This window comes from Centroberyx affinis, unplaced genomic scaffold (genome assembly GCF_046629955.1).
Source record: "Centroberyx affinis isolate AG114_WGS23_722 - 3 ecotype Tasmania unplaced genomic scaffold, CSIRO-AGI_Caff_v1 ptg003211l_1, whole genome shotgun sequence".
Classification (NCBI taxonomy): Eukaryota; Metazoa; Chordata; class Actinopteri; order Beryciformes; family Berycidae; genus Centroberyx; species Centroberyx affinis.
Genome location: NW_027281249.1, coordinates 51,906 through 73,033, shown reverse-complemented (window position 1 = coordinate 73,033; position 21,128 = coordinate 51,906). Strand labels below are relative to the sequence as shown.

Here is a 21,128-nt window from a genome sequence, read left to right as displayed (position 1 = left end):
TCTCCATGCCTGTCCGTAAATTGGCCTTCGTTTTTGTGTTTGTCTTCAACTGATGATGTGATCAGCAGTCACTGCACTGTTGAATGGAATTTTCAAGCCCATAGTGCTTTTGTGTTTGGGGATACTGATGGTGACGGTGTTTCTGTTACATGCTTGTTACTATTATTATATTACTCCAGTCAATATACCAGCTTGTAATAATGGGCCTAGCTCTAAGACAAGTATCACAAGCATTACCACACCACATTTTGTCTCCCTGAGTGTGTCTAATCTAAGAGTCAAGCATCAGTTTCTCTGCCTGTTCAAGTCTTTGAACTGTGAATTGTATTTTATATCTCAACTCCCTCTGATATTCAGTCAGGTATCACGTATGGTGTGATCACGTCAAGTCAGGTCCTGTTGCTGTCCAATCAGCCTATGGTTAAATATTTGTCCACCTCATCACACAAGAGCTGCAGCACTGGCCAGCTTGCCCTCCTCCTCTGAGGTCCACGGCTACAGGTTCTGCAGGGCGAAGAGCGAGGAGCTGTGGATGTAGAGCGGGTCGGCAGGAACCGAGTCACTCAGCGTTTTCTGCAAGGCATCGTGCTGCAGCTGGATCATGAACCTGTTGGCCTGCTGGCGCTCTGCTTCTCTCTCTTCTGCCGTTTGACGCCTAACGTCCCGGGAATGGATGGGAGAAAGAACATGACAAAAAAAACTTTATTTTTTAGGTTAACACTAAAATTGTGTACAGGGTGATAGACACTTAGGCCTCATCAGAACCTCTGCCATCAATACCAGGCCAACAATTTCCTGTATGTGTATGTCTAAACCCTTGCAACTTACTGTATAATTTCCACTTTGTTTTATAAGACATTATTTTATAAGACTCTTTGTTTTATATACATTTTATTGCATATCCCAAATCTAAGATCCTTAAGAAAATATCATCCAAAGGAACATCTTCCCTAAATAACTTTGGGTGTGAGACCTGGCAACTGTTAGCGTTAAAAGCAAATGACAGGTCTTATTTATTTTTATCAATACATCCTGCATGATTCATGATAAATTTGTACAAATTCGTATCTTGCCCATGGCAGACTTCCAAACGAAGTTAATTTGCTTCCCAGATTGTACCTTTTGCTTTGATGCCTAGCAGGGAAATTTGTATCAGAAACAATGTCCATTTACATTATAGAAATATTTCCCTGACCTTCCACAGGGCTTCCTGATACTTCAAACCTAAAACTTTCCATATCAAAAAAGCATGTATGCTTAGATGGCTTTACTTTACAGAAAAGAGGTTAACTTATTGAAAAGAGGTGAACTTATTGATTGAAGTCACCCCATCCACTGTCTACACATGTGTGAGTGGTGACTTTAATTCTTAGATTTCCTTTGAAATTTCCCCCCCAAAAATGTGCTGGAAGAGATATGTTAAAAAATTGACTTTTGTGGGGTTCTGCAAAGGATCAGATGGGAGGAGAGTGTGGGGTATTGGCAAGATGAACGGGTGTGAAAGACAGGGCTGGGATGGTTGTTGGGGGCATAGGCTGTGGTTTAGGGGGACACAGGGTGCATGGAGTAGATGAGGAGGGGTGGTTTTGATTGGGATCAGTCACAATCACTAACAGAATTACATTTTTTGCCAGCTATCCCATTCTTTGTTCTTGTTTTATTTTGCTACTAGTCTACTATCAGTCTAAATTTTGCGGTGACATTTTTTTTCCATTCTCCTATTTGCAACAATAAACACTATACTACTATATTACTGAACCATTAAAGGATAGACAAATGATTAAATATAACAGAGATAATATAAAAGCTGTTCCAAAGTGCTATAAATCCATTTTGGAAAGAAAAACATTGATTGTTGCTCATCATTCAAAATCTCTATATATAGAGTAATAAAATATAGAGGAACCAGTCGATAGTGTTATCATTTTGCCCACCATGGACTTAAATTACCAACCGAATTAATTAGTTTTATTTGGTTCCATTGTCTTAACAGGAGTGGCTGTCACTGTTTTTTTTTTTACTTTTCAAATGGTAGATATTACATTTTGAAGAGAACTCTTCATATTCCCTCCTTACTCTCCCTCTGTCCCACTCAAGACTGTACCTCCACTTGGTCCTGCGGTTCTGAAACCAGGTTTTAACCTGGGCATCGGTCATCTTTAGGGTTTTGGCGAGCGCAGCCCTCTCAGCACTGGCCAGGTACTTCTGCCGATAGAAGCGCTTTTCTAGTTCACAGATCTGTATCCTGGAAAAGGAAGTGCGTGGCTTCTTCCTCTTTGGTGGTGTGCGGTTCTGGTAGGGATGACCAATCCGCCGAGCCACAGTGAATGGTGTCAAAGTTGCTGAAGTAAAGAGAGAGAGAGAGAGAGAGAGAGAGAGAGAGAAAGAGGAGTTAAGGGGAATTTTACTGGTGATTATTTATAGTTTACTTTGTAGTAAACAATTCCTATATCAAAAACCAAAGGATGGAAAATCCTCAAAAGAATCAACCTTTTTTACACATTATTTTTTTTTATTTTATTCTGTTCCTTTCCATTTGTGTATCTAGTTATGAATATATCTTTTATTCACAGCCTTATTTCTGTGGACAATAGTAAAACTACGAATACCCAATAAAATGAGTAAACCATAAGTACAACTCACCTTACATGAAAATAGGCCACAATTATGGACCAATCATTCAAATAACTGAATAGTTGACTGAGGCCTATCATATTCCAGCAGATACTCTTTCCATTTAAAGAAATACAATGGATTTGTCCCAAGAAAATGTATTGCTTGTGTCTGTTCTACAAGCTGAAATTTGATTTACTGATCATATTTGTAAAATGCAATTTTTGATTATTGTTTTTAGTGTTTCATTGTCTATATTTAGTTTGCAGCATAACAAATCACACACAAATACACACTGATTTCACTTTGCTTACCCCTAAGGTAACTGACTAAACATTATAGGTCATAGCACCTAACTAATGTCAAAAATGTAGGCTATAGATAGGGTATTTTGTTAATTTATAGGCTAGCTATGCACAAAATATAAGTGAATATAAGTGACACTATATAAAAAAAATATAAATATGAAAAAGGATAAAAATTTAGCCAGTACACAAGAATAATATTTTAGTCTAAATTTTTGATAATAATTTTGGATTTTGGACTTTAAATTAGTTTAAAACTTCCATTTGTAGTAATGCAGTAATACTGAGACTATTGAACTTTGAACTGTTTTGAGTGAGTTTCCACAGCTATGAATAAATAACAGGCTATCGTTTAAATATAGGCCTATTGTCCGTTCTGGCCTTTATTCTGTCCCACACTGACTATCGTTCTTTCTGGCTTTTTCCCTTATATGTGAACGAAGTCCAGTCTGCTTTATTGAGGCATCTTGAAGCACTACGACTTTTATAAATCCTACTTAAAACACTCAGGCAACCTAAGGCACTTCACATCATCTGAGATATCAGACGGAAAAAACACGTTCTTATCCAAGACACATGAAAATGATAAAAAAAAAAATGAGATTGAATGCAAATAAAGAAAACGGAAACTGATGAATAATAACAAACGAAAAATGTATAATTACGGGACTGTAATAAACCGAAGATAAACCAACTCGACTTTGAAGAGGCGTATTTCCTCAGTCCAGCTCAAGCAGACTCCATAGATTTGCGTCACTTTTTGCTATTTAACCGTCAGACATAGAAAGTGAGCCTCAGCCTTAATTTAATCTGAATGTGGATAAAGTTTAATTGATTGCAGCTGGCGTAAAAACGAAGCCTGAATCCGCTTTGCAAAACTCACATGAAAACGCTTTTAGAAAATAAAAGCCAATTCAACTCAAATTAGGACTGTGATCAACTTTCTCTGTCATTTCCAATACAAAAACAACTAGGCCAGCCTTCCTACATTTTAGAATAGCTTACTATAAAAATGTCACACTACAACTATAAACTCATATATTACAGGAATATCATCGTGTCACCATGGCACATGAAGCTCACTATTCAATACCACACACTATAAGTCCCTATAGGAATTATATATAGGAATATGAATTTTCGTTAGCGTTTCCAAAGGCAGGATTGTCCTAACCTGAAACTTTTGTCTTATCCGATAAGCTGCATTGAAATTAAAAAAGAAGATATAGCCTAGACTTAATTTGTCAATAGTGTATACAAAATTCATTTTTAGTATTTAAAAAAATAATAATAAAAACTATAAAAACTATGACCTCCAGTAGCCTAGGTGATCAACAAGGCATCAAAAGCACCAATATGAACAGAAACAGAAAAAAAATAAAGTTAGGGTTTTGCTTTTTCCCCCATTTAAAAACCCTGTCTTCATTCACTACTTCAGTTTGACTCTTCTTACTATAGTGTATGCTATGAATTTATAGACATGTGACAGGCTAAAGAGGTGGGTAGCTACTCTATTCTTGTTTTTCTAACTCCTTTTCCTCCTTTGTTTGTAAGCATTGATGATGACCTGACAGTCTGCTGAAACGTCTGCACTTTGCACTTTTTTTGCCACAATAAACATCTAAGGATCAAGATGTCGTGAAGATCCCTGCTGATAAGTGATAATATATAATATGCGAATACCTGCGAATTTGTCCTTTGCAAATCGCTGGCTGCCGTCCATCCAGGGGAGGATGCTGCTCAGTCCGGCCGGAGTTACAGCTGCAGCCAGCGGCCTCTGCGCCGGGACGCGTACCGGTCCCGCCGGACACAGGGTCAAGTCCGCCCCGTACGGTCTCGATCCCTCGTACGGTGGAGTTGTGATGCCGTGTAAAGCCAGATGGTAACTCAGTCCTTCTGAGGTATTCCCCAAGTCCGGGCGACACCTGATGCTGCTGTTCTGGGAAACCTCTCGGTCTGTGCCGCCGAGGATCTGGTCAATGCCGAAGCGGATTGAAGCTGGCTGCTGGAGGCTGAGGCCCCCGGGGCTTCTGCTGCTGGCCTTCATCTCATCTACTGACCTCTCCTCTGTCCTCTCTTTCAGCCGACAGTGGGCTTATAGACCACAGAAAAAGCAGGCATTGATGTATAAAATATGGTTGTTTATATAAAGTTTAAGGTTGAGTTTGTTTAGCTCTCTCTGTCTCTTCCTCTGTCTTCTGTCTCTTCATCTTCCGCCCTGCTTGCTCTGACGATCTCTCCATGCCTGATACTGCTATGATGCACAGTGCAGGCTGAAATATTAGATTGAAATCTGTATCTGGAAATGCAAAGATGAGACACTCTCTCTCTCTCTCAATTCAATTCAATTCAATTCTCTCTCTCTCTCTCTCTCTCTCTCTCTCTCTCTCTCTCTCTCATAACAACCCAGCCTCTCTCTCTCTCTCTCTCTCGCTCTCTCACACTTGTCATGGTTGTTTCTATGATTGCTTTTTTTGTTTGTTTGTTTGTTTGTTTCACCAAACTGTGTTTTATTCATGATACTAAAATTACAAAATTACATTTGTAATCTGTAGATGCAAAATCATATTTATGATTTTAATGATTTATGCAGCTATTTTTTTTTTCAAGCAAAATAAAGCACTAGTTATATGGCCTGTATAAAAAGTTGGTGTATTTTTCACAAAGATAAAGGCTCTGTAGTTCTGCCCCTTCAACTTAACTTTTATTAAAGTTCAGAAAATAACAAGGACAAGAAAAACTATTCAAATGCAGTAAGCTTGGATGTAATTTTTCAACTTAATATCTCAAAACAGGAGACAAGAGAGAAAAGACTGAAAGAGCAGGTTATTTTCCTAGGATGCCTCTTCTGTTTTGGCAATCACACATATCCCTCCCTCTCTCTCACTCCTGCATTCTGAGCTGTTTTTAGATATAAAGTAATAAAACCATACTAGAATGATTTTAAGTGAACTATTACTTATAAAAGCCTTTTCATACTGAGGCATCATAGGCGTTTCAGATCCACTATAAAAGAGCATAATTTATTATTGAAAACCAGTGTGTTTTATTTTTGTATATTGTATTGTGCTGTGCTTATAGGCTGCCAGACTTTTCTTTTCTACATGATCTATTAAATTGATAAAGGCAGACGCACGCAATAAAAACAGTGCCAAGGGCTATGATGTGCTTTTTCATATGCAGATAAGCAGACTCCAACACAGTGGACACCCCCATTCTCAATTTATTTTGTCATTGAAAGCTAGGGTGATTTCATCTTTTGTACTTATTTGAAGCAATCATGCGATTTTCTTGCTGGGCTCTAAAAGTTGCTGTCATGTAGGAAAAGGTTGGTCTGTTTATGCAGTTAAGGCTAAACTGTATAGTACACTGACGTGAAATCAAGTCCTCATCTAATTTAAAGGACTATCTCCATTTTGAGAACAATGCATCATCAATACCATTGCAAATTAAAATCTTGGTTTGAGCAAAGCTGTAAATAGCACAAGCTGATAGCACTTTAGTGTGAAATTATCATTTGGGGGATCCTGAACCCTTCTTGAATCAAAGTTGAATGAAATGATGTAGATTAATTATGTCAAAAATCAACATGGCTAAAAGTCTCAGTAGGAAAAACATCGTGCCAAGTTGTAAAGTTTTCTTACATACTTAGAATAATAAATTGAAACAAAGTATTAAAACTAAATACAAATATATTAAAGTTCAAATGAATGAACTTACCACCACATCATCTTTAAGTAGGCTAATCACTAACAATTACATATTGGTGGAAGGCTGATGAAGGCTTGAAAAGATTCAAGCCTTGTGTTTTAAACTTTATGTCACTAGGGGTCTATTTTTTCTCAAAGAAGAAGAAGAAGAAGAAGAAGTGTTAATATATCTCAGCATTTAGGTCCCCATCAGAGCACAGCCAGGCTGATGTTGCAGACTTACCTGCTGCACTTGATTATGTGATCAGGCAGAAAAAAGCAACAGTTAAATGTTGTGTCAGGCAGAAATATAATGGTTGTGCAACTAACAGGAACTCAAGACAAGGGAGCATGCATCAAGGTAACCTGCTCATTGAGAGTATTTATGAAAGAAGAGCAGAAAGCGGATCTGCCCGAGGGAGGGAATGGATACTCTGTCTACCCAGCATCCTCTACTGGGTGTCCTCTTGTGCCTGACCCATCTTTTTCTACACCCCTCTTTTTCTCTCGCTCACTCTCTCATTAATCCTTCCATCACATATACACTATATTTTCCTTTTCTGCCTTCCTCTCAAACACATTTCCCCTTTCTCTTATCTCTCTTGCAAAACTCACTCACTTTCCGCGCTTTTTCTGTTTTCCCTTCATCCTCTGTTTTTCCTTCATCCTCCCTCCTCATTCATCCTCCCCACTGTTTCTGATAATTGTAGGCCTATAGGTAAGACAGCAGAGGGGAGACAGACAGGAAGAGGATAATCATGTTCACAGGACTGAGTATGCGAACCCCTGCGTTCCTCTTGGAAGAAGAGCCGTGCTCCTTTCTATTCAACCCAGGTTAACACACCACAAATATGTGGAAGGGAGCCACAATCGGAAGCATTTATCTCATCTGTGTCTGGAGATTCAAATAATGGCTGCAGTCGTGTGAGAGAGCTTAACATGTCATGCTCTAATAACATGTAAAATAACAAGAACATTATGCTCCTTCTATGGAACTTGAAGAAAAGCATGCATAATTTCAGCACTTGTTTCGCCCTGCTAATTTATCCATTGAACTCTGTTGCTGCTGCACGATGAATTAGTGGAGACTAGTAGAGAATTAGTAGCAGAAAAATGCAAAATTCTAAGTCTATCTTTAAGTTCTACACCAGTATCATGATGAGTTGAGGAAGATTTTGGTAACTCTGACTCAGATTTAACCAACCATGTGATACATTGTGCCTTCAAGTAAGCCTCAAGTATGTTAAAGTTAAATCCATGTAGAAATAAACTGAACTTGGAAGGTTCATGGCTGAACAGACAAAAAAAAGGCCGCCGTGTACAGAAACTTAAACTTCATCAACAGAAAATCCAGTTAAGGAAAAAGACATCACAGTACACAAACATCAATCAAGCAATCTCTTGGAAGTTGAGTGTAAAAACACCACAACAATGGCACTTAGATCCCAAAGATGTTGCCAAAAAATACAAAATAAAAGCATGAAACTAATCTTTAGTGGAGCTAGGCTTTCATGGAATAAAGGACATTTTGTAGAGTTTGGTTGTAGCTTGTTGTAAATATAGAGATAATAGCTCATAGTAAGAGTACTTAAGAGTACATAACCATGCCTCTGATGGTTGAACGCATGGCTGCTTGCCACACTAATGAAAAACAAAGCAGAAAGAGAACAGGGATCAAAAGACAACAGCGAGCTAGGGGCGGTGGTATTGGGGGGTTTTGCTTAAAAATGTGTGTTTTGTGCCTTCATATGTCAGTGCATTGCTGTAGGTTACATGTGTAGAAAGGGTACTGGTGTGAGCGGGACTATGTGCTCACTCACCCATGACCAAGTGGTGCAAGTGTGGTGTTAGTGAGCCTCAACAACACTCAATAAAAGCCAATTATGCACTCTGTCCCTGCCACCCCCTCCCTACCCTTCTTTGTCTCACTAATGGCTGCCTTTTGACATCCTTACCCGGCTATAGTAGCAGGGTCGGGGGGGGGGGGGGGGGGGGGGGGGGGTAGAGGGGTACGTAGCATCAGCTGCCAGCATCTGCAGTCTCCCTCTCCTTGATAGTAGCACTACTGCAGTCCCCTGCATTACTCCTGTGCCTGCTGGAGCCTCAGGGTGGGGCGAGCCATTGAGCCACCAGCCTCCTCTTTTGTCCCACCTGCCTTGCCTTAGGGCAGCAGCAGCCCAGTCAGCATCCTGCCCTGTTCACTGGCACTCTACTCCACTCATCAACCCCCCTGTTTCCATCCCTCTTTCCACGCCTGCCTCGCTCTCCTCACTCTCAGCTCTCATCCCTCTTATTCCAACTCATAATGTTCGCTTTTATTCAATCCTTTTTGGAACTTTGTTAATCTGCGATAGCACCCATCCATCTCTTTCTCCCGTTTCACTTGCCCTCTATCATTTGTTTCTGCTTAAAATTGACTTTTTGAAAAATGATTAATAGAGATATACAGATAGAAAGGAGTATTATCTTTCCTACCAAACACAACATTTAGAATAGCGCATATTGTCACTTAAAAGAACAGAGAGGATTTTGATTCAGCTGGGAAAAGCTCATGGTGGGAAACACTAGTGTTATTCTATTAAATATTGGTTTACTGTTACCTTTCCTAGTATTTGACAGATGATTATTTTATTGCGATAATGCATAATAAATAAACATTAAACACATACGCCCATGCACACACCACTGTGCTTTTATACTTGTCATGACATTCTAGTGACTCACATCCATTCCCTCACTCTTAATCCTGAACTTAAACCTTTCCACTGTACATCCAGAATAACTATTCCTAACCTTAGCCATGACGTACAGATAATGGTCCTCATAAATGTAACATGTAATTGTAAAATAATCTCTTTTCTAGGGTTTCTGTTCATGTGTAGACTACAAAGTGAGACCCACAACACTGTATAAAGCCAGTAGGCACACACACACACACACACACACACACACACACACACACATACTGAGTCTCTTTCCCTTCCTCTCACATAAATGTGATGGATGGGTCTCAAACACAGACATTATGAGTTCTGGATTTATTTGAAGTCAGTCACAGCACTACAACAGGGGGAGGGAGGGACAAGAGGTGATGGAAATTTTGTGAGATTTTTGTATTTTTCCCACGGCGCAGCTGAGGGCATCGCTAGGCAAATTCAGGTCAGGCAGTCAGTCAGTCAGTCTGGCAGTCAGTCAGTCAGGTAACGCTTAGTGAGATGATGCACTTCGTCAGATGGCCTCTAGAGGGTGTTTTTGACTGTGAGATGCAGTGTTTCCCACACAGAGGCACAAAATCAAAAGTTGGTCAGTGAAATGGATCTAAATTGATCTCTCGCCTGATGTCGCATCATGTCATGTCTGTAATTTGGAGATGTACAGACAGCAGACCAGCAGCACTGAACTCAATCCACAGAGTCTCCCGGTGTGAAAACAAAAGTGAAACCACATTCCACAGTCAGTAACGGGGATTTGTAGACAGTAACCCGTCCTCGCTGCCATACAGACTTTAACAGTAGGTGCCTTTAACGTTACCTTGTGGTATTTAAGTAACATTAGTGGAATTAGGTAATTTAACTGTGTCGCAGTGCTTCAGTGCATAGAAGTGAACACGCGCCGTGGGTCTGTACAGGATCTGTGCTTGTTAGCCCTTTAAACGATATTTGCAGTTAGATGTTGTGTTAACTCACAGGCATGTGTTCTTTGTTTGGGAGTGTGTATGTGGTGTTGTCAGATGCGTTTACCTTAAAAGAATAGTTCACCCAAAACTTAAAATTCGGTCATTATCTACTCATTCTCATGCCAGTACAAACTCGGGTGAGTGTTTTTTCTTCATACAACTTACCTAGAGTTCTGCAGGCTCGCTGCTAGAGGAGCTTCTTCCAGTGAATGGGGAGTGAATGGGGAGCTGGACGTTCTGCTTCAAAAAGGGCAATAAATGTCCATAAAATTACTCCATAAAGCTTGTGTAGTATAATCAAAGTCTTCTGACGCCTGACGATCGCTCTATGAGTTGCAAAAAATGAAATTTGATCCATTATTTCATGAAAATCCGAGTCGATCGGCATTACATGTACTTCCGCATTACTAAACCTCGCGACGCCACCGTGGCCGTGAAAGGTTTGTGTGTGCGACAGTGCGTGACCTCCATCTCGTGAGGTTTGGGAGTTTTCCCTAATTCTCTCATAGACTTCAATGGAGCAAGAGCCACAAACTGGTACAGTGTTAGAAGTGTTTTGAAAACCAAAAAGTGGTGGCAACTCTGCTGCCACCATTATAGTGGAGTTAAAACCCTGTTTACACCGGCGTTTCAGACATTTAGTGTTACAAAACACCCTCTTGTGACTGTTTTGAGAGAATATGGCACTTTGAGGCACTCAGGTCACTCAGTTTTCAAACCTGATATGGAGCATGGATACACCAATGAGATAAGTGGTTTGAAACACATTTCAGAGATTCAAACTCTTTTTTTCAAGGATAGGAGGTGGAGACACCCCTGAAGATGAGATTCGAAAACTTAACAGTGTTTCGAGGTCTGTAAAACCTGGAACCCTAAACCTAGTAAGGTGTTACGAGAGCTTATTTTCCTCAACTCCAAACACCACTTAGGTGTTTTGATGCCTTACTTTCATGGACTGAAAACGCCAGTATGGTGTTTCAATAGCTGACACTCAGAGAATCCAAGCACCACTATGGTGTTTTGATACCTTACTTTACGGCACTCCAGACACCACTATGGTATCCCTTTTCTCCTGTACTCCAAACACCACTTTAGTGTTTATCATCGTTTCATATGGTTTCATATCGATACACCCTCATATGGTGTATCAGCCAACTATTTTACCTATTTGTCAGATATTGTTCAATGAATTAAAATATCTTTACTACAAATGAGGACAGAAAAAGATAACTTTTTCAGGCATTTTTATTTATGCTTCATTCAGGAATCCATCTATGCAGTCACAAATAAATCTTAGTTTTATGAATTAACAATAAGCAGCATACAAGATATCGTATTGTAAGGCCATCAATGCCCACATAAAGCAATGAGATACATCATATGTCCCTAAGTTTCGTAAAAATTCACAAGTCAAGTCAAAGATATTGTGTGACAATTATATTGTATACTGTATAGACAATTATATAATAATGAATAAACATTGGTTCAGTGGCATCCAAAATGTTGTGAATGATGGACACACAGATGGATGGACAGACGGATAAACAGGCAGGGACTGATCCATTGTATCCATATGTTAGGGTTAGGATTATTTTGTATACATTTTGGGATACTGCTACCACAAAATGAAGTACGAGAAAGCAAGGGCATTGAGGGCTGCCCTCAGAGAAGTTGTGCACAGTCAATACAGTTTTATTTGTGGCTACTATGTAAAATCTTTGCGCTGTAAGAATGGGACAATGGTTGAAAATAAAATATAGAGAATTACAGGGCCGACTGAAGCATCTTGGTGTTGATGTTTCCTCCTGGTGGAGCATCATGCCGCTCTGACCTCGGCTGAGGGAGGACACGGACGTGCACTCATTCACAAACACACATGCACACCAGACTTAGTTATGATTCCACTTCTTCTTGAATCTGCAAAGGCACATACATGATAACTATTACAGTAGAAGCAGAAACACAAAGTTCCAACAGTAGCCTTTGTATTTAGCTACTGACACTAGCCACTGTCTGTAGTAGGTTACTGTACAGATTCAGCAGAGGCTTATTTGGCAAACTACTATTTAGCTATTAGCAAAGCACTAATGTGATAGAACAACGCTAACGTTAAATAGAGAACTGTTTTAAGATGTCAACAGCAGTTTACAAGCTTAGCTAGCAAATATCAGCTAGCTAGCTTTAGGCTAGCTATAAACTGCTAACGTTAACTAGCAAACTAAGGTGGATATCTTAGATACTAGTCACACACAAAATGTAATAAAAAAGTCTCCAGCAACATACTGTACCATTGCAACATGTTTGTCCAATCCAATGTTAGCTGTGGGTAAACTTAGCCTCCGTAGCAGCACAGCAGAAAGCAGAGAACAGAACAGTGCCAGAAAAACAAACACACCTCAAGCTAGCTCCGCCTACCTGAAATCTTCCATTTTCTAATTCACACAGACAAAAAAGACGAATGAGGGGTGTCCTAGTGGTCAGTGGTCTAAAGCGCACGCCGTGTAAACGCGATGTCCTGGGTTTAAATCTGGTCCAGTAGCCTACCTTTGTTGCATGTCCTCCCAGTCTTTCCTGTCTCTCTCTACTTTGATCTGTCCAATAAAGGTAAAAATGCCAAAAACTTGAAAAATGAGTGTCAGAGCTGCAATATCCATTGGTGATACTCTGAAAGACAACAGAAAAGCTATGCAACTGTTATTCATTTGAATAACAGTTGAAAATAAAAAAAAAGATTGGCCACTAGGCACACAGACCAGCAACAGTAAATGCGTATATGCTTAGTTGAAAAAGGAAACTATTTATAATGGTTAAGCTATCTATAGTAAAAGGCAGAATCCTCAATACAAACCTAAATCCTAAACAAATGGATAGCCCCAGTGCCAAAAATGAAAAAATAGGAATAGGCGTATACTGGTCCCTCTTTAATTGACTGACAGCTATTGACACAAATATTGATTTGGCAAATTGCATTTCCTGTATTTTGTGTCTATAGTAATACTTGAAAACAATACAGTAAAACAGGCCAATGTGATATCCAATGGGTTAGAATGCTCTAAAGGCCTTGTTCTCCATCTACAAATCAAACTCTTCAAGAACATAAGCAAATATTTTCCAAATTTATGTGGCCAGAGAATCCAGATTGGGCATTTCATTGGTAATTGAAACTGAAATATTTGGATCAGTGGTCGAACCTATTTTATGTAAAATAAAAGGGTGTTAATTAAAGAAGCTCTCTTATAAACTGACTTTCAAACTTTCAAAACACTCTTTGTGTGTCTGCAGACTCATGCATGTGTATTGAAACACTTAAAACAGGGTATAGCTCCGAAACCGCTGTCTCCGTACTGCTTTTCTAACAGTGTGCAGGATCTGTACTTTTTTTTTTTTTTTTTTCTTTAACCTTTATTTATCAAGGTTAATTCCATTGAGAACAATGATCTCGTATTTTACAAGGGACATCTGGCTCAGACAGCACCATCACATTTAGTAACAGACAGAACAACTATAAAAAGCATTCCATAATGACAATCTCAGAAGAAGGGAGAGAAAAGAGGACAGAGAGAGAGGAGAAACAGTGGCACAGTCAACTACTTCCAAACTCACCAAAAGTAGTTTCAGTCTTTCTGCTGTTTATTCTGGCAGAGGGGGAAGAGACCATGATAGTTAACTGACTATACAGACTATACAATACTGATCATATTTCTGTGTCATATAAATACATATTATTGAAAAATGCCCACTATGGCCTTATAAATAAATATTTAAAAACTATACCTGTGACTCAGCCTAAACATGGACAAATATGGCCAGCCAGCTCCAACATGTGCAGATACTCAGTTGATTTCATATACAACAAATCTCCATAATCAAGTGTGGATAAAATATATATATATTTTTTATCTAAAATAAAGTCCTTCATTCAACTTTTTTTACAAGGTTTACATCTGGCCTTAAAGGAATAGTTCACCTCATTCATTATCTACTCACTCCCATGTTATTCAAAACTCCATTGAAGTTTGTCGGACCACCAAACACACAGCAAGTTAGTCCCCTTCTCCCAAACTATTGATATTAACAGGACCATCTTTTTACAGTTCTAAAAAAGCATGAAATGTCTATCAAAATCTCCAAACAGCTTGTGCAGCAAGTGTTTTGTAGTCAAATGATTGCACTGTGGGTCCAAAATTTTATCCGATTGTGTCTTACATTTTCCTTCAAATCCCTTCAAATAAATGCTCTGGTCATGTGCACACTCTACAATGCTCTTGCTCTTGACCAGGTGTGTGTTGGCAGATTTTAGAACAAAGCATTGTCAGGTGTCAGAGGACTATATCGGAGATAACGCTATACGTATTGGACTTTTGGTTTGCTTTGGATTTGCTTACCAACCATTTCCTCTTAGCACTGGCAAAAGTCATTAACTTTGTTTCATCTGCACGCAACTTACGTTTCAATTGGCATAGCTGACACTGTATAAGGTCAAAAAAGGATTGTAATTTATCTGCCTCGTTCTGAACTATAAATGGACAAAGTGACTTCTAAAGACAGTCAAACAGCACTTTTGAAAACTGACAAACGAACAGTTTTATAACATGAATATCAGGTTGCTGCTCAATAGTTACAGTTTTCCCAAAATAACCTCAGTAAATGTACAGACTGACAGCATCTAACCACCTGAAGTTAGGAACCTGCTAAATACTTAATCTCAAAATTCAAATAGCTGTTGTGGGATTGTTAAATTGACCTCAGTAATGTATTTGTACCATGTGAGGTTTGCTTAGTTCTCAGGTATGAGGCGAGCTAACCTTGAGGAAACAAAGCTTGCCCCAGTTTCTAATTACCATTTTGGGCTGTTTATGAAATTTGTGTTAATATTGGTAGACATAAGCTCAGACAGTCATGTGTTATAAACTCTGCTGATCCCATATGTGTCAGTCTCTCTCTTCCCACCCTCACCCCATACTCTCTTTTTGCCATGATTAATGCCTGGAGGAAAAATAAACAGAAATCCAGGACGCATTGAATGAATGCCATTCATCATTCATTTTCCTGTCAATACATGAAAAGCCTGTGGCCTTTCGCTCTTTCCCTGGAACTCAATTCTGCTGCGGGAAAATGTAATTAGTGAGTGAAGAATGAGAAAGCACTATCTCAAAATCCGTCACCCTCTCTGCTGCAAAACTACGTCCTGTTCACTTTCTGTAACAGTTAACAAATACAAATTATTAAACTCAAGTTGAAAATGCTTTCTGTGAGTATCATCAATGGGTACAATGGTGAAGAGACTTTCTCCCTCTGCCCTTTTTTGTCTTAGGTCTATCAATATCTGTCTCTATAAGTTTGGGAAGCTCACTTTCAGAACGGTATCCTTTGCAGATTACCAGCTTTACATTTATTGGTGTAATACTACAACATGATAAGGTTATCTGGTTACTTTCAGATACTTGTGAGTTATGTTGCTTCAAAAATCCATAGATTATGCAGGTAAACAATTTATTCCAATTTAAAGACTGTAATTTCATCATCATCTACAACCATTATAATTTATTATTTCAAAGTGTAAAATCAGGTGAAAAAATCTCACAATGTGCATTCTTCAAATATGTTTTGAGTTATTCAGTAATCACTTGTTTTGTCAAAAGTATAATGATTTTATGTAACCATTGATTGCAGTTATCTTTTTTGTAATTAAATTACTGTAATCCCACTGAATGTCACTGGAAAGGCAGACACACATTGACCACTGTAATAAAAGGACCCTTATAATGTGCCACACCACTTACCTATCACCAAAATGATAGGGGCTTGTGCTGAGTAGCTCATCTGTGATTGCTTTATATCAGTGGATTCCAAAGGGACGAAAGATGAGTCCAACTTTCTCTGGACATAACGCTCACTCACTGCTGTTTGGGAGACAGTTTCTATTTTGCATTTGAGTTTCAATTCATCACAGAGAAGTGTAGATATCTGAGACCAGAATTTCATCTGGGCAAATATGGTGAATGAATCTAAGGCCTCTCAGTGAGGGGGGATGTGATGCTCTTCTCTATTGCAGCCCAACTTTGTGGTTTTGGCTGGTATGAGTGTATTTTTACGCAAAAACCTTGCCAAGTGCAGCGTTAACACATAGGAAAACACAAGCATCTCGCATAGGACTCCAGTCACTCAAGAACTTGTATGTGTGTATGTGCATATGTGTGTGTAAGTGTGTGTATGTCTAAGTAATGAAGAACAGTTTGGGTGCTGGTTTTACTAACGTAGCAATAAAGGCCACTTAGAAAGCATTATTAAAAAACAGTGTTGAAAGGCAAGGATGCAGAGAGAAGAATAAGAATTGAAAAATATTGGCCTTTTTTGCTCATTTTTTGTCTTTAATAGTCAAAATGACCACTCAAATAGGGTAGTGCATCATTTCCTGTCAGCCTGGTAAAAGGGTGGTGGACAGTTATAATTCATCATTTTAGTGATTTAATAGCCCAGAAATGTATTAAAATAATAAAAAGAAGGCTGAAATGCCCCGGATTTACAGTGATAAATAGCCCTCCCTGTCCTGATTAGATTAGGGGAGCTAACAGATATATTGCGGTCAGGATTTACGCAGGCATGCGATTGTTTTCCAATAAAAAGTTGCATATTAAATTCCAACACAGAAAAGGAGGGGAGCAGTCCTTCCATCTGCATCCCTGAGAGAGAGAGAGAGAGAGAGAGAGAGAGAGAGAGAGAGAGAGAGAGAGAGAGAGAGAGAGAGAGAGCACATTGCTTTTTCTGTCACACACAGAAGCACTTCTAGACTCTGACAACACAAACACACACACGCTGAAGTGTCACGTCACAATTTCAGGGGATGAGCACAAATTGTACTCAAATTCATCAGGAAAATGTTAATGTGTTCATTTAATTAACATATTTGTAAAAGAATGCAATTAAACCATGTTGCTTATTGTCTACTTCCGGGAGGAAGTAGTGCATTGGTTAAAATGTGTAATGAACGGTTCCTAATTAGGAGAATCTAGATTTATAAAACCTTGAATTCCTACAAATATGAAGAAAATAGTTGGCATGTCCGTATGCGTGCGTGTGCATGTGCGTGTGTGTGTGTGTTTGTGTGTTTGTGTGTGTGTGTGTGTGTTTGTGTGTGTGTGTGTGTGTGTGTGAGTGAGACTTGGGTCAGAAGGGTTGGCCACTTAGGAGTTAAATCATTTTCATTATTACTTCTAAAATTTGGCCTGAGGGGAAGAAAGAATAACCGATTAGAGAATGGCAGGGAGAATGAGAAAAGAGGAGGAGGAGAATTAGAGCAAGACACTGGTGGGTCTTATAAATCATAACAATCATAACCTCGGGACACATCATGACAAAGTGAGGGGAGATGAGAGACAGTGCAAAAAGAGAGGAGAATCCAGAGGACAGAGAAGGATTGCAAACACTGAAAGGAAACAGAAGCACAGGAGCAGTGGAGTGACTGCAAAGAAAGATAATAGAGGCAAATAGTCTCCTACATTGTAAAGCAAAATAGTGGAGGACATGGCAACGCATTTTATGGCCCATCTTGAAGAAATACCAACATTTTTTGGCAAAAAAGCTCTGTAACGCATTATTTTACAGCCCGCTAATTACAGTGTAACTAGGGTTAGGGTTAGGGTCAACCAATATAACCCACCACGAACATTTCACTTCTAACGCCAAATGAATGGAAGGGAGTTACTGGCTTATGATGTAATATTTCACGTTCTGTCTTTGCACCTAGTCTGGTAATTCTAGTCTTGTAATCAGCTGGGGTTGTGGCAAAAAAATAACTAGAAAACCTGAACAATGAGACTACAATAAATGCTACCTTTCTCGAGATTGTAATGTCCTATTTTTCTTGAGACTGTGTTTAGAATCAACTACATAGTAATTATTGAGGCTGTAGTTTGTGGTAATGTTACTGGATTGCAGTATATTGTAAGGCGTAGGTATTACTCATGATGCAATATCCTAAAAAATATTTGAGATAATTGGTTGCATTAAACATTGCTATTCCCAGCTATGGGGCCAGCACATCTCAGACAGTCATTAAATAAATATACAAATGTTATAACAAAGTATAAACTCTAGTATAAAATAATTTATGAATCAAAATTGCACATTTTGCTACTTGCCAGTGTCAGGCCACACTAGTATGCAATGTATATTGTTTTGTAATGGAACAACTATCTATGTTTCTGTTACTCCACAGATTACGTCGATGAGTTGATGGACCTCATCTTTGATCACATCTTCCAGGACCCTGCACCTTATGTGAGCCAGGTTTTTGAAGATCCCCGTCCCAGAAGACCTGTGCGCCCAGTCTGACAGGCCAGCCAAGGAGGACGTCATTGCAGCAACGTGTCTTGGTTCAATCAAGAGGCAGTCTGAACCCGATGTAGCTGGCAGCATCATGGAGCTCACAGCATATGCACAACACACACTGGTATCAATACTCTGACCCTGTGACCTAGAAAGCCCCAGCACTAGCTGACAAAGGATCTGTAGGCTAGACACTGAGAAGAGGGTACACATAGTGTCAATATATTTCATTTGAATACTTAGTCTCTTCTTTTGTTGTTTTGGTTATCTGGCATGAGGTCAGGTTGTAGTTGGGTGTTTTCCACAAACACATAACAGATAACTAAAAATTATAAATCATTTTGGTGATTGATACTGCAATACTTTACTACACTGCAGTTACTGCTACAGTGGAACACTCCCCTGTGTACACTCACAGATGTAGATTTTGTAACATAACAGCACCCCATTATGGTCTTGCATAAGCAGTGTTATGTTTTTACATGTGCCTTTTTTTTATGCATTTTCTTTCTGTATGAACAGTCAGTGTTGTGGTTACTTATTGGGTTCACATTTAATTTACATGGGTTTGTAAAGGGAAAAACGTATATAATCCCACACACACTGTCTACACTTATATGGTGCCTTATTACATTTCAATGACTGAAATGTAATAAAGCACCATGCAAGTGTAGACAGTGTGCGGGATTATATTATTTATTCAGTAGCTTTTGTCCTATGCCCCTGTCACTAAAAGACTTTTAGGTGTGCTAAAGTTTTTAAGCATTCGCGCTGGCGATAGCCGTGGCCGGAGGCATTATGTTTTCGGGTTGTCCGTCTGTCCGTCTGTCTGTCCGTCCCATACTCGTGAACGTGATATCTCAGGAACGCCTTGAGGGAATTTCTTCAAATTTGGCACAAACATCCACTTGGACTCAAGGATGAACTGATTAGATTTTGGTGGTCAAAGGTCACTGTGACCTCACAAACAACGTTTTTGGCCATAACTCAAGAATTCATACGCTAATTATGACAAAATTTCACACAAATGTCTAATAGGATAAAATGATGAAGTGATGACATTTTATAATCAAAAGTTCAAAGGTCAACTACACTGTGACATCATAATGTTTTGCTTACCACTGTAGCTGAGAAAACGATCTTGGGTCATTCTACAAAAACGGTGGAAGTGCTGTCACTTACTTTTGCAGACACCAAAATCCTTTAAGATGACCTAATAATCACATTAATTATATATGTTCAATAAATAAAGACTGTCCTTGCAATGATAAAACAAAGTTTATTGGCAGAGGCATACAACCGCAAGGCGGTTATTTCTAGTTTCTACATGGATGTGTAATAAAGTATAACACCACAGTTATTTTACTCAAATTTATTGTCATGTAAAGTATTATCCAAAGTCACATGTTCAAATCAATTCATGCACAGAATGCATAAAAGAAACTTACTGCTCTATACCTCTAAGCTGTAAGGGCCCATAGTCTGCTTTATAAATGTTCATTGCATTCTGTAGTGAGAACACATTCAAACATACAGGCTCCAGACCAAGATGATCCACCATGCATGTAGGTGGAACCTGAAGCTGATTCATTCTGCTGGTAACCTAGGGAATGAGAAAGGGTAACTGTTATTGAATTTTGCAAGCTTTATAGGAACATTACACTGACAATTACGTTTATCTATATTATATGTTTATTATTTAGCACAGACAATTTAGAGTAGATGTGAGTACAATACTGAGTACTGTACAAACTAATGTACAGGACAAACAAAGGTGTCAGCTCTAAAAGAGGTAAGATGTTATGTACAGGGGGAATGACCAGCAGGCCTCCATGAGATGCAATGTTTTAATATTTCAGCTACAGTTCTAAAACTGTTGAGCTAGCGTTATAGCTGAAAAACACTGGCATAAATTACGACAGTCATATGTCCAAATGGTAGATAGCATGGGACATTACCATATGTTTGCCGGTGTCGTGACAATATTTGTATCCCCTGAAGATGAGTTCTTCTTTTGCGTCTTCACATCAATTTGATGTATTTGAATGTAATAACTACATAATGTCTGGTGTGGATTTGTTTCCTATCGCTAGCCAGTACAACGGCAATTGTAAGACACTTCATGGAATAACATTACAGCAGCTATCCAAGTAGCCAGCAAAAAGCTACCGACACCTACTGTGTTGACGAGCTTACTAGACAACCTCAGACCACCGGCACCGGTGAACGTCAGGCTGAAAACGAATCAAACAAACCATATGGTATAGTTACTGTGCGAGACACTCCAGCAGGTAACGTTAGATATCGTTTTTATGGGATACAAATTTGTCCGCTATGGCTATCCAGAAAGACAACATAGCCGACACAACCACATACACACGCACGGTGAGAAAGTACAAACAACACACTGAAATTTCAACCTACCGTTCAGAGACATCCTGCTGTAACCGTGTCTGTAAAACTTCGGCAGTTGCCTCCTCTTGTTCGGTTGACAGATTCCGCCTCAAACATGTAAGG

The 21,128-nt window shown here is 39.1% G+C and overlaps 1 protein-coding gene across 1 annotated transcript; it reads right to left on the bottom strand.

Moving 5' to 3' along the window:
* Nucleotides 1–441: 441 nt before the first annotated feature.
* On the bottom strand, nt 442–4,965 carry LOC139660092 (T-cell leukemia homeobox protein 3-like). The gene is given in 3 exon segments (XM_071538139.1): nt 442–655; nt 2,105–2,342; nt 4,602–4,965. Coding segments are annotated over 3 exon segments (816 nt in total).
* Nucleotides 4,966–21,128: the final 16,163 nt, after the last annotated feature.